General features: G+C 41.6%; 1 protein-coding gene across 7 annotated transcripts in view; it reads right to left on the minus strand.

Annotated features, from left to right (window-relative positions):
• The window catches only part of LOC126183483 (nuclear factor 1 X-type), a 580732-nt gene extending 571043 nt beyond the window's left edge, over nt 1-9689 (minus strand). For all 7 annotated transcript variants that reach the window (XM_049925509.1, XM_049925504.1, XM_049925507.1 and 4 more), the window contains exon 1: nt 9577-9689. In XM_049925509.1, the coding sequence (XP_049781466.1) occupies nt 9577-9657 (81 nt within the window). In that variant the 5' untranslated portion in view covers nt 9658-9689. The remainder of the gene's footprint in view (nt 1-9576) is intronic.
• Between the last annotated feature and the right edge of the window lie 5847 nt (nt 9690-15536).

Genomic DNA, 15536 nt, shown 5'->3' on the forward strand with positions numbered 1-15536 from the left:
CTACCTGAGGCCACGAATTTCTTGAGAGCACAAATCCAACTGGGAGACCTCATCATCGCTTAAGGGGTGTATCTACAAGGAACTGAAGAAAACAGACACTCTCCGTACTTAGTGGTAACATATTCTGGCTGTGGAGTTCCGAGGCAACTGACTTTGCGAAATGTAATTTAGGCTGCAGAAGAGAAATCACTTTAAAGAGAATCACTCGAAAGACAAGCAGAGAGAAACAAAGACAGCAGTTTCAGCCTACTGATCCTCTTACTTTGTATATTTGAACTGCGTAAGAAATTGTAACTCTAGAACGAGTTTCATTATTCTCTCACGGAAATTGTAAAAATTAATGTGATGTGTTACACCATCGGACGTCTATTCCTCAGTACACAGCTTCAGTACACACTTTCAACATGGGCTTACGACAATTTATTCGTATCCGCGAAAACCGCTTTCAGGTCCCCATTCAGTCACCTAAAAATAAATTTTCAGTGTTCTCTGAGGAATACCGAGATTGTGCTTTCAGAGAGATCTTGTATGAGTTTCTCTTTCACATTTCTTTTTTCAACAATGGTTTCATATGTCAGAGAAGTGATGTCCAACCTTTCAGCTTACCTGGGCCACATTGGAAGAAAGCGAGTATTTTTGAGCCTCACATAATCTACTAAACACTAACTATAGCCACTGAAAAATATAAATTGGAGGGCTAGGTATGGATGGACCAATGAGAGAAAGATATCGTGTTCCGGGCATTTCAAACCGAATACTTTCAATTTATCATAAAATAAACGGAATTTCACAGATTTTTTTTAACGGATCGTGTGATACTTTCTCACTTCTTGGGCCGCTTTCGGCAGCATGCGGCCCGCGGTTTGGACACCCTTGTCTTACTGTCAATATCGGGGTGATGCTGATTACGAATCTTATTTAAAAATAATTAGATGAAATAGCTAGTACAAGCAAGGTGTAGACGCTATCTTCAACTGGGAGATTTGAGTCCAAAAATTTGAGCGCCCTCGTGAAATCGGTAGTAGAGAAGGCAAATGGAAAACTTAGATTTGTGTTAACAGTTCTAGAAAAATACGGTGCGTTTGTTAAGGAAACCACATACCAGACACTAGTTCGTCTCGTTATCTGCAGAAGCTTGCAGCGATACGAAAATGCGCGTTATTTCGGCAGTGACACCCTAAGATTACGCTTATCTCACCACCTTCAGTCAAGTCAGCTAGAGCAGAATGTGGAGATTACTGGGAATTCGTTTCAATTAGTCCGGTCTTTCGGCGCGCTACGCGTTGCTTTCTGACTTCGGAGTCAAAAAAAAAATGTGTGTGAAATCTTCTGGGACTTAACTGCTAAGGTCACCAGTCCCTAAGTTTACACACTTCTTAACCTAAATTATCCTAAGGACAAACACACACACCCATGCCCGAGGGAGGACTCGAACCTCCACCGGGACCAGCCGACTTCGGAGTCCTTCTGGGATAGACGTATGGGAGCGGTAGCATACAGTGTCAGGGAAGTAGCGTGGCCGCTCGGATGCCTACTGCGCTGTCCGGGGGCAGATAACAGCTCGGCGGGGAACACCGAAACAAGGAGCATATCCACTCCATCTGGGAACACGGAAAACTTAGCAAATAATCGTTGGAAGAACATGAAACAAACTGAGCGCGGGAGCAGAAAGAACAAACTTATACGTCACACAGAAGTCGTGTAGCAAATTTGCTGAATTCTTCGAATCGCAAGCTGTTGACATTCTCTACAGATAACGCGGTGTGTCAGCTGTTACGTAACATCACGGCGGCCTCATTAGGAACCTAGAGGGCACTATTTTTCGGCACTATTTCATCTTACGCAAATATTGCGATGAGATTACGAGTCAATTACTGCGTTGTCGAGGGCGTGGCTCTAGATTCTCTTGCCTGCCTACCTCAGTTTTTAACAGCACATACTCGTAATTTGACTGTATTATAGTCGATTGTTAAGCTGTATTCACAATATTTATTTGGCACAGTGCGTTTCGAAACTAAAATCTCTTCCATATGTGCCGCGCATTCGGGTAGCATAGGTGTAGCAACTGTTGCACAGACTTGAGTTTTACGTTGCTGTAATTTGACGCGTCATGTCATGTAGTGTAGCTATTAAGAAACAGCTCGCAATTAAAACGAATAAATAAAAATTAATGAGGCTCTAGTTTGGTGTAGATTAAGTAAGTGTTTAAAATGTTCAAATGTGTGTGAAATCTTATGGGACTTAACTGCTAAGGTCATCAGTCCCTAAGCTTACACACTGCTTAACCTAAATTATCCTAAGGACAAACACACACACCCATGCCCGAGGGAGGAATCGAACCTCCGCCGGGACCAGCCGCACAGTCCATGACTGCAGCGCCTTAGACCACGCTGCTAAGTAAGTACTTACACGATGTGAACTACACATTATGCACATGAACTCTGTTAACCGGCCGCTGTGGCCGGGGTTCTAGGCACTTCAGTCCGGAACCGCGCTACTGCTACGGTCGCAGGCTCAAATACTGCCTCGGGCATGGATGTGTGATGTCATTAGGTCAGTTAGGTTTAAGTAGTTCTAAGTCTAGGGGATTTATGACCTCAGATGTTAAGTCTCATAGTGCTTAGAGCCATTTCTGAACCATTTTGAACTCTATTAAATTATTCTGGATACAACCACACCCACGTAGATATGTAAGGATCCATTGGTACCTGACGATGGAGCGTACCCTCTAAATAGTCCTGAAGATACTATAAAAGTTCTCTTCAGTTAGCTTTCTTACGATGGAAAAGCTACAGTATATATATTTTTGATTTTTAAGGGGGAATTAATGAAATTAGAAAAACAGGAAACTGATGCCAATCACATGAAGGTAGAGCAATTTTCTCTGAAATCTATCCAAAATGCAAAAAATAATGAGTGGAAGTTGTTCATTTATTTATTGTCAAAATAATGTAATTTATTTTTGTCAAGACGAAGGTTCAGAATCATCGGAAGTGACTTTCTAAAAAAAAGCGTCTTTGATAGTTGGATAATAGTTCACTATCTTGACAGTAAATACCTGTATTCACAAATGTGTATCCAACTCTGAAAATGTATGTTGGGGTTTGTGTTTACGTTAACAGTGAACTTTTACCAATTTATTTATAATTTCCTAAATTTTCAATGCTCCCGAAAGGCGTCGTAATAAAGCTCCTTAGTAATAAAGAGTGACTGGAGCAGGAAATGCATTTTAAAAGAATTTCGTTAGTCAGTCGCAGACCTGAACGAATACTTATAACAACAATGAATTTAAATTTTAACTGTAAAGATGTCTTTTTTGGTCTACAGAATACAAATTATCGCTATGTTATGTGTTTTTTTCATATTAATAAGTATGGATGCTGAAACACAAATGGTGTAATAAGTATGTAACGATGATATTTCCCAATATTTTTGGTTTCCCTGAACCTACTCCGTCTGAACGAAGTAGTCTTGCACTCAGTAAACGGAGGTTGCATTTATTTTCTATAGGGTGGGATTTGTCACCCTAGCAAAAAATACGTTTAATGTAACTCTCTGCTGCGTATTATTGGAAAATACACACATATCACCACAAACACTGAAAAATCAGTATATGGAAATACAAATCTGTTAACACCGCTATAATCTGACTACCTCAGCCGGCCGGGGTGACCGAGTGGTTCTAGGCGCTACAGTCTGGAACCGCGCGATCGCTACGGTCGCAGGTTCGAATCCTGCCTCGGGCATGGATGTGTGTGATGTCCTTAGGTTAGTTAGGTTTAAGTAGTTCTAAGTTCTAAGGGACTGATGACCATAGAAGTTAAGTCCCATAGTGCTCAGAGGCATTTGAACCATTTTTGACTACCTCAAATTCCGAAGAGCACCAGGTTCGTGTCAATAAGTAAAAGATTTTTGCAAAATAAATGTTAGAGATGTAAAAATTGGAAATAAAAATTACCGGAAGGTAGAAGCATGAGCCAAGTGTGCACATATAAAAGCTCATGGCTGATTCCGAGTAATACTTTACAGCAGTAAAAGAACGTTCAACTTTCTCCGATTTCTAAATAGTCCAGTGAACCTACGTGACGTACTGAAACGTCATTTGCTGGTACATGCCTTATAAAGAAATTCAGCCTTAATTTGATAACATAATACACTAGAAAGATACTGTGATCTATCAAATACCTTTAATAGACCAGGAATCCGTCCAGAATGCAAAAACAGAATATCATTGGTTTAGCTTGTGACAGGTAGCACGACAGGTTTGGCTGTAACATTTTGACAATAAGATAGGTTAAATTAGAATGTATCACGCATGCGACTTCTACGTCTCGAATTGCTCCGTGAGTCTGCTTTACAGAAATATCACTCATCATACCTAGTGCGTCTTATAAAGAACAGCTGTTTAACCGCATGTCTCGAGGTATTCTGAAGAACCAGGGGACTCAGTGCGAAAAATAAAAAATAAATAAATAACCGCTTCAGACAACACCTGGAAACTGCCATGAGCAGTTCACTGATGAAATTTTCCATTAGCTTCCTGCCACTGCAATTCTAAACAAGCAGAAGCGGCTGTTCTCACAGCGCAATTGTTGTATCTATGTAATTGTTTAACCGCTGACGGTAATGAAAGTGAGACCCAATAAAAGCACACTGTTGCAGCTTAATAATTGAAGAACTGCTATCATTTTAATAGTGAAAACGAAGGAACATATGATTTAAAAACATACGAAACTTTAAAATAACGAAATGGACATTGCTGATCAAACAGAGTATTTAACGTTTTAATAAGCCAAAATATTCCACCTGCTTTCATTTCGCACCTGCTCCATGAAAAGTGAATATTCCCAGGAGAAGAGTCTAGGAACAGCGCTAGGTTTGACAGCAGAATTTATTAAATTTGCTTCCGGATCATGAGTATGTAGTGATGATGGTGGTGATACGTGGGGAAAAAGTGAAATGGGCAGTTCGGGTTAATGAAAGTGCATAAGTCTTGTTTTAAATGAACGTAAATGAAGTATGCCTAGACTGCAATAAAAATCTAATAAAATAGAAACAGAATTGTATTTCGTTTTTTGTCTGTTAAACAGATGTCAAAACATGCAGACACGGGCAATGTAAGAAAAAAAAAAAAAAAAAAAAAGAAAGCGGATGAATTAAGTCATATTGACAAAAGATGATATTCAAGACGAAGAGTGTGACAAGATTATATCTCATTCTCTTCAGTCAGAAAAATGCTCAAGAACTGTTTAGAACATAAAGGCAAGCACTAAAATTTTCTAATTCAATGATTTTTCACCCTTAGCAATGCTTTCTTGAGGACAAAAAGATTGTGCATTGGATTCGATGTTAAACTAGAGGTCTTCCCACAGTTGTCTGTTTCAGGTAGTTTTCGTTTCCAGTACTTACATGTCTAAGGAAAGTGTTACAGTGTTTCAGGACCACCATTCGAGTTTATGTTTTCCCCACTTACTTAGGAACATACGCAATAAATTTGTAAAGTTAAACCACTTTCCCTATTTATGGTCGAAATAAAAATTAATTTGTGGAAAATAGAAATAAAAGGAAAAAAATTAGTGATATGCAAAACAAGTTGTACCATATAAGAGATAATTCAAAGAGATAGTTTTTAGGCCCGTAGTACAAACAGGAAATGTAAAGTGACTGCTTTAAAAGTAACATTCCGATTCTAAAACACGTACAACAGAAACAAATCAACAAATGTACATGGGTCACACTTTACTTTGTGCTTCGGAAAATAAGACTAGCACGACAGAATTATTTCTATTTCTTTTGTAAGATCTTAGCGGTCTAGATAATTGCTGTATTTTAATACAGCTGTACAATTAATATTTTACAGTTATTTCCGATGTGGTTACCAGAAAATTATTTCACGAATGAATAACCGTTCAACCGGGGAAAGTTTTACCTTGCGATATTTCAATGCCACGTGACACTATGTTCGATTGTGTGACGAGGCGACACGGATAGGCTTGTTAGCTAAGATACTGTATCTGCCGAGAGGACACAAATAAGTCTCACTGCTTATCCCACCAACAAGTTTAAAGTTCTATATCGTTACTTGGCCGAAAGCATCCCTCGGCTGTACTCGCACATTCAAGACGAGTATCAAATCAAGTGAAATGAAAGTTTTTATTAAGGAGTGGCGGATTCCGTTTGACGGGCGAGTCTGCGGGGGTGCGGTAAGGCGTCGGAGAAGCAAGGCCAAACAAGAGATGCCGACACTCTGAGGCGTGCTGCCCACTGAATGAAAACACAGCCAAAAGAGAGCACTACAACTGATTGCTAGGACAAGAATGAGGGGATACCAGGGCATAGAAGCTGAGCGGCCGTGAGAACCAGATTACGACCGGTCCCGTTAACCAGAGCTGACAAATCTGAGTTTTTTTAAAAATAGATTTGTGGGCAGTTTATTTGTCGCAGACTTGCGAGCCAAAGGACTGAGTGAGATACGGAGCCACAACGGTACAAGCTGTACGTCGTATCAGGGCGTAGATTACTGATCTACAGTTCTGGATTCGTCCCCAAGCCGCTTCAAGTTCGGTACTCATGGCGTGGGAACTGTTCTCAACTGAACTGCGGAACTCGTCAGGTGGAATCATTACCAGCAAAGTATTTGAAACATTGATTAATTTTACTGATTGTTATGCATGGTATTCGTGACAACGCATAGTAAAACTACTTCAGTGTATTCTTCAGGGAAAATGGATAAAATCTGAAGGTGCCAAAGTTCATAAAGTAAAAACAGAACGATTCTTTAAAATTCCTCAGACACTTACAAAAAATGAATCTAGCTGTCATTTTAAATAAGCACAGTTATTTTGTCAAGCGGCGGAAACACTCTGGATGTCTTACACTGTATTTCAGTCGTCTCGTCTACTTCGGACACTCTAAGATCTCCAAGCGTGGTCGCAGTTTCCTAGCCATTGTCTCTAAAATTAGGCGGAGCACAAGGTCCTACACCCGTAAGACGTCACTCTCACGTGTACGTTGGAGAGGAAACGCTAAACTTAATTTAATGTTAAGAAATGCCTTTGAACTATCCGTGCGGAGCGCTAAAAGTACAAAGAGGGGAAAAAATAATTCGTGTTCGACAGGCTTCTTCTAGCATACTAACACCGCTGCAGCAATGGAAATATTGAAAGGGCTACGAAGAGAAACAAACACTGCAACGAAATTCAAATTGACACAAAAAAGCGAATAATTTTTTATCTTCGTAATAATTTCGATAAGATCGGTAGCATTTAAAAATCGTATTTAGCTCAGATTTTTGGACATCAATTGTTCTGCACCGTCTAGTGCCTACAAATTAATCGCGATAATCGGCAAACGGCTAAATTGTCGCAAATATAGCTCGTTACAGCTTCTTACCTTTTTTAAATTATTAATTTCTCCATGAGAAGAGCGGTGAGTACCACAGCTGTAGATAATTGCCGCTGCTCCTGGTGTAAGATTTTCTGTTTAAAAAACACGATCAATTAACGACCTTTAGGAAGTCGAATCCTGTCGTGTTTTTTAAACAAAAGACTTCACAACTAGAGCTGCTGTTACTGACAGCAGTGGTCTTTTACTGTAAGGCAAAGCGGACGCAGTTGGTCTGTTACACTACGCTCACCAGGTCCAAGTGGAAAGTGTCCTGCTGAAGCTGTTCGCCCGCAAGGCGTTCCTGCACAGATGTTATACGTCCCAAGGCGAACAGTACTTAACGGCAAGAAACTAAACACTACTCAGCCAAGCAGCTGATCTACATTTCATACAGATTTTTAGAGGGAGTATCAGGGTAAGGTTTCACTTCTTCTCGTGCAACTGGAAAGCATAACATTCCCGTACAACACCTCCACTATGCAGGGCGGAAAACTTTGTGAATTGTTATATTTAAGTCTAGCTAAACAGTAACAATACTTCAACCGCAGTTAATGGACTTTATGAGACACTATAAATTCGTTAATGCGTTGTTGGATATATAACAGGCTACAGTGGATGGCACATGAACATTCCAAGCCACCGGCTTACTCTGGGGTGCAGTGTTCACCCAGAATGACAAAACATGTTGACTTTTGACCTGGACTGCCGTACAAACATGTACGTGTCGTTATCGCCTTAGTTGCGAGAAAGACCAGCAGGGCGTGTAAACCGAGACATATTTGGGGTACAGTTACGCTATCTGAAAGCTACTTAAGTGACTCAGGCACAGAGCTGCTGTCCTATACTGATATCATCCCACCGGTATATCACCATATCTCCAACTACTTCTGTATAAACCACCGAGGAAAACACTAATTTTAATGCCGATCACGTTTTCTAAGAGTATGCTATACTGCTCAGAGGATAAATAGGGCACACACATCGCTGGCAGTGTAGACATTGGATATTTATAAAAAAATTCTGGGAGATTTTTGCCCTTACTAAATTATGTAATAAGTTGTGAACAGTTTAGTCTGGCGTGTGTTCCAGCAAGTGACAAGTACATAACATACTACGACTTTCACGCGAACATACCGGTGTTATCAAACAAAGGAGGACCTTCACTGAAATCATGTCGATATTACGAAAATGTATTCATCGTTATTATGTAGACACAACACAGCGATTTCCAACAATTTATTTTTGATGTTTGTTTATCGGTATATTTGAGGCGAAATTTCCTAGCAAGCAAAAGTAGAAAAAACGAGTTAGTAGTGTAACGAGGTTGGTCAAACCGCCTGCATACAGCTGCTCAATAGCAAATTTAGTGTCAGCACACCCGTTTTGCGTTTCGTTTCTTAACATCGTCAGTGGGGTTAGAGATTTGCTTGCTATCGTTTTGCTGTCTCAGGCGTGTTTCAGTTTTAGTATAGACAGTTACAATTCTGTGATCAATTTTAGCACTTCTCGTCATTGTTGTGACGTACAAGAGTTACTGTAACAGCATTCACAGCAGAAATGACGATAGGTGCAAAATCGACCGCCCACTGTCATTGTGGCGTACAATGTCGCCCAGCAAAACTACACACTGACGATGCTTTGACAGGAACCGGCAAACCCATCCGGTCAGAAGAAAACAATAACAAAGGTGTTAGATGCAGACGTTTTGCCGAACCACATCACTGAGTCAGTAAGAGCGGGGGATGGCTCCACACACGAAGGACTCGCTACGGGCGACATGACGTTCGCGTAGTGGAGCGGTGCGGCCGAAAAGGCACGAAGGGATGGCGCGGCCACGTGCACCCCGCGCTGTCACTCAGTGCGGCCAGGCCCCGCCTACGGGCCCCCTGGCAACCAGTCACGTGACCGCCGACGCGCCGCACTCCGCCCCTTATCATTTTCACACGAGCTTCACGCCTACGCCGACAACAATAACAAACAGCTGTTCCCCGCGGCGGCCGACACCTCCTCCGGCGACGCGCGCCGTACGGCACTACACAGCTGCCGAGCGGCTCAGAGCCGGTGCGAAGCCCGGCGACAGATAACACGCACAGTCGGTCCACAACGGGAGGGTGGAGGTGCAAACCAGATAACAAAACAGCGGGAGCGACAAGAATGTAACGAGAAGAGAAGCGAGGGCGAGGAGCACACCTGTCCAGACGAGGGCGCCTGCAGGTATGTCGAGACGTCGGGCTCCACCATGCAGCTCCGCAGCGTGTCGGGGATGAACATGGTGCGAGCACGTCGGCGGCGGCGCGAGTACTGCCGGCCCGGCAGGCTGGCGGCGGCGGCGGCAGCGGCGGCGGCGGAGGCCGGTACGCCCCGCGGGGGCGGGCCCTCGCCCCCCTCCCGGGTGGGCCGGCCCGGCGCCGCCCCGCTGCCCCCCGCGCCCCCCGCGGCCACCAACCGCCACGGCGACCACGTGCGCTCCGCGCAGCGCAGAGCCCAGCCGCAAAAAGCGCGGCTGCCGCAGCCACAATCCGCACCGCGCGCTCCTCTCTGCGCTCATTTACATACGCTGTCTATCTCTACGAACTGTGCTTTTTAGAAACGCATTCCCTCTTTTGTCAATTCGCAAAACGTTCTGAATATTGCCCCTCTTATCACCGGGATCAAAATTTATAAGAAGAATATAATAATCCCAATCCCAAAGAAAGCAGGTGTTGACGGATGTGAAAATTACCGAACTATCAGTTTAATAAGTAACGGCTGCAAAACACTAACGCGAATTCTTTACAGACGAATGGAAAAACTAGTAGAAGCCGACCCAGGGGAAGATCAGTTTGGATTCCGTAGAAATATTGGAACACGTGAGGCAATACTGACCCTACGACTTATCTTAGAAGCTAGATTAAGGAAAGGCAAACCTACGTTTCTAGCATTTGTAGACTTAGAGAAAGCTTTTGACAATGTTGACTGGAATACTCTCTTTCAAATTCTGAAGGTGGCAGGGGTAAAATACAGGGAGCGAAAGGCTATTTACAATTTGTATAGCAACCAAATGGCAGTTATAAGAGTCGAGGGGCATGAAAGGGAAGCAGTGGTTGTAGCCTCTCCCCGATGTTATTCAATCTGTATATTGAGCAAGCAGTGAAGGAAACAAAAGAAAAATTCGGAGTAGGTATTAAAATCCATGGAGAAGAAATAAAAACTTTGAGGTTCGCCGATGACATTGTAATTCTGTCAGAGACAGCAAAGGACTTGGAAGAGCAGTTGAACGGAATGGATAGTGTCTTGAAAGGAGGATGTAAGATGACCATTAACAAAAGCAAAACGAGGATAATGGAATGTAGTCGAATTAAGTCGGGTGATACTGAGGGAATTAGATTAGGAAATGAGACACTTACAGTAGAAAGGAGTTTTGCTATTTGGGGAGCAAAATAACTGATGATGGTCGAAGTAGAGAGGATATAAAATGTAGACTGGCAATTGCACGGAAGGCGTTTCTGAAGAAGAGAAATTTGTTAACATTGAATATAGAATTAAGTGTCAGGAAGTCGTTTCTCAAAGTATTTGTATGGAGTGTAGCCATGTATGGAAGTGAAACGTGGACGATAAATAATTTAGATAAGAAGAGAATAGAAGCTTTCGAAATGTGGTGCTACAGAAGAATGTTGAAGATTAGGTGGGTGCATCACATAACTAATGAGGAGGTGTTGAATAGGATTGGAGAGAAGAGAAGTTTATGGCACAACTTGACTAGAAGAAGGGATCGGTTGATAGGACATGTTCTGAGGCATCAAGGGATCACCAATTTAGTATTGGAGGGCAGCATAGAGGGGAAAAATCGTAGAGGGAGACCAAGAGATGAATACACCAAGGAGATTCAGAAGGATGTAGGTTGCTGTAGGGACTGGGAGATGAAGAAGCTTGCACAGGATAGAGTAGCATGGAGAGTTGCATCAAACCAGTCTCAGGACTGAAGACCACAACAACAACAACAACATTTATTCATTTATTTATTGTTCCGTGGGACCAAATGAAGGAGAAGTCTCCATGGTCATGGAACGAGTCAATACATGGAATTGTAACATGATAGTAGAAACAGATAAAATAAATATAAAAAACATATTCAGGCGATAAGTCTTAAGTTTAAATAAAGAAAATCAACAATGTAACACTGGAATTTGCTTAATTTTTTTGTTCTTCCAGGAGCTTCTCCACAGAATAGAAGGAGTGAGCCGTGAGGAAATTCTTCAGTTTAGACTTAAAAGAGTTTGGGCTACTGCTAAGATTTTTGAGTTCTTGTGGTAGCTTATTGAAAATGGATGCAGCAGAATACTACACTCCTTTCTGCACAACATTCCACATGCAGATTTGATTTCTGCCTAGTATTAACTGAGTGAAAGCTGCTAACTCTTGGGAATAGACTAATATTGCTAACAACAAACGACATTAAAGAAAATATATACTGTGAGGGCAATGTCAGAATTCCCAGACTTTTGAATAGGGGTCGACAAGAGGTTCTCGAACTGACACCACATATAGCTCGAACAGCCCGTTTTTGAGCCAAAAATACCCTTTTTGAATCAGAAGAATCACCCCAAACTATAATACCATACGACATAAGTGTATGAAAATATGCGAAGTAGACTACTTTTCGTGTTGAACTGTCACTTATTTCAGATACTGTTCTAATGGTAAATAAAGCAGCATTTAGTTTCTGAACAAGATCCTGGACGTGGGCTTTCCACAACAGCTTACTATCTATCCGAACACCTAGGAACTTGAAGTGTTCCGTCTCGCTCATAATATGCCCATTCTGTCTGATCAAAATATCGGTTCTTGTTGAATTGTGAGTTAGAAACTGTAAAAAACTGAGTCTTACTGTGATTTAGCTTCAAATTATTTTCCACAAGCCACGAACTTATTTCATGAACTACATTATTTGATACTGTTTCAATATTACACACAAGATCCTTCACTACCAAGCTGGTGTCATCAGCAAACAGAAATATTTTTTAATCACCTGTAATACTAGAAGGCATATCATTTATATAAATAAGAAACAGCAGTGGCCCCAGCACCGACCCGCTACGGTCGCAGGTTCGAATCCTGCCTCGGGCATGGATGTGTGTGATGTCCTTAGGTTAGTTAGGTTTATGTAGTTCTAAGTTCTAGGGGACTGATGACCTCAGAAGTTAAGTCCCATAGTGCTCAGAGCCATTTGAACCATTTGGTACGTTCTGCTGCTGTGTGTTTCCATTCCATGGTTAATGTGATTTGAAGAGAAGTAATAAAATGAGGTCTAACATGGAAAGTAAGCGTTTCCGGACACATGTCCACATAACATATTTTCTTTCTTTGTTTGTGGGGAATGTTTCCTGAAAGTTTGGCCGTACCTTTTTGTAACACCCTGTATACAAGGTTATTCCATGATGACGTTACAAACTTTCTAGGACGGTGCAGAACGATAAATGTATCAGTTGGATATAAGGGTCCCTTGTACTGAAAATTAACGAGTCCAAAGTTATAAGCGAAAACCGTTATGATAAAAAAGTGGTTCAAATGACTCAGAGCACTATAGTACTTAACATCTGAGATCATCAGTCCCCTAGACTTAGAACTACTTAAACCTAACTAACCTAAGGGCATCACACACATCCATGCCCGAGGCACGATTCGAACCTGCGACCGTAGCGGCAGCGCGGTTCCGGACCGAAGCGCCTAGAACCGCTCGGCCACAACGACCGGCTCCGTTATGATACTCCTACCAGTGGAATACATGTATTGGTACTGTTGTTGATAAGACTGTGGAGGAGGCAATTTTCAGAGGGAGCAGTATGAACCAAATCAAGGAAGAAATATCTGGTAAACATGGGCTCTAAAATGTATACCAGAGGAACGACGAGCAGTTGTTCATCTTCGCTACTGTGAAACACATCTCTTCTACTGAACAAGTGCTCATAGCTCTTAAGGTATACATTTTAGAGCCCATGTTTACTGGACTTTTTCCTTGTTTTGGCCATACTACCACCTCTGAAAATTGCCTACCCTACAATGTTGGCAGCAAGAGTACCAGTACATGTATTCCACTGTCGGTCAAAACGGTTTTCGCTTATAACTTTCGGCTTGTTCGCTTCCGGTACAGGACCCTTACCCCAATCATACATTTTTCCTTCTCCATCATCATTGAAAGTCGGTAAGATCATCACAAAATCACCCTGTATATACATACATTTACAGGCGCCGGCGCTCTGTAGGGTCGTTGGATGCGTTTCCGGACATGGGTTCCTGTGTAACACTTGACCTAATAAGTCCCCTCTATAACCTCTAGAAGGGTGTAACATGAATTGTGGAACACCCTGTATGTAACTGAATAAACAAATGAATTTCCCATCGAAAAGGGTGTTAAACAAGGCGAGTCTATATCTCCAAAAATATTTTCAGCAGTCTCCGAAAAAGCAATGTCTAAATCGGGTTGGAAAACAAAGTGAATCCAAGTTCTGGGAAACAGATTAAATAACGTAAGGTTCGCTGATGATATTTGCAAATAGTATAGAAGAAGTTCAAATATTGGTTAGTGACCTTGCCTTAGCCTGCTTTGAATTGGCCTAAAAATGAACTGTGGTAAAACCAAGACCAAGAAGAATGAATGGAATCGGAGGGAAATGTTTCCGTTAGAAGTACGTAACTGTAAGGGTCACAGAATACATATATGTGGATCAACTGCTAAAGATGAAAGGAGACCTAAAACCGGGAATATTTCGATGTATTAAATTAGCCTGGCAATCTTATACATGATACTCTTCCGTTTTGAAGTCTTAAGAGCTCGACCGAGCTGAAGAAAATTCTTGACCAGCGTATACTGCCAGTAATAACTTGTGGCTGTGAGACATGGATATTAAATGAATTCATTGCTAGAAAACTAATAGTAGCTCAAAGAGGAATGGAAAACTCAATGTTGGGCTACACAAAGAAAGACAGGAACAAGCTGTTGATATTAGACAGACAACAAAGGTGGGGGTATAATGGAAAGACTGCATATCTTGGAATGGCAGTGGGCTGGTCATCTCGCTCGAAAAAAAGATGGCAAGTGGTCAAAACAAATACAAGATTGGAGCCCAATTTACCAAAAAAACCAAGTGGAAGGCCACGGGACAGAGACTTAAGAAAAGCAGCCGGATTGAAGTGGTACCGGGAAGTTAAAGCTCGGCAGAAATAGAAAAACGTGCAGGGATCTTATGTTGCACGCCCACTCAAAGATGCCACATCACCAAGTGACCGAACTGGCTGATGATGATGATGATAACAATGACGATGAACAGAAGATTGCGAGTTCAAGTTGAGATCAGTCACACTGATTTAATATCTGATAATCAGCTTCGTTGCCTCATTGGTCTACTTTTTTCCTTTTTTTCTTTATTGTTGTTTCATTCCTCTCGCCCCATACAAGTGGAGCCAGTGCGAAAACATTCTACTCTCCAACCGAAAGCATTAAAATGAACAAAAGAACGAAACAAATACGATTATAAGGTGAACAATTTTATAAATGTTTTAAAACCTATAAAAATGGGTTTTTGAAGGTATCTACAGAAAACGTCTTTAAAAAGTAGCACTGCATGTTCACTAAAAAGTTGTAGGGACAGCGCTAGGGAACAGATTGTTTTGGGGAGTTGAAAAGTTTGATTTTCGGTAAGGTTGAAGGGCATGAGTATAAAAATAGGTATCCATTGGGGCGAATCTATGAAATGAAGGTCATGTGTAATGGGATTGAGGTATCAGAGCTATAGTTGATAGGAAGGATAAATATCAGTTTGAATTTTATTGTCTGGGATGGGGCGACAGAACATGTGATGTTGGCGAGATCACACAGAAAGCCGAAATTTGAAAGTGTACATAAAAAAAACGTTATTGCATATGGATGGTACTACTGATCTATCATTTACTTCCAAACGTCGAACTCACAAATGTACATGATGTCGATGTATCTACGAAGGCGTGCTGAAAAGTACTGTCTCCGAATTTTTTATGTGAAAACTCTTTAAGCTTTTTAAATAAAAGAAACTTTGTTAACACTCTACATCTTTTTCTTCACGTCTACATATTTATTTCTCAACATAGTCACTCTGGCGACGAACACATTTCTACCAACGAAAGACAAGTTCGTT

Source organism: Schistocerca cancellata, chromosome 4 (genome assembly GCF_023864275.1).
Source record: "Schistocerca cancellata isolate TAMUIC-IGC-003103 chromosome 4, iqSchCanc2.1, whole genome shotgun sequence".
Lineage (NCBI taxonomy): Eukaryota > Metazoa > Arthropoda > Insecta > Orthoptera > Acrididae > Schistocerca > Schistocerca cancellata.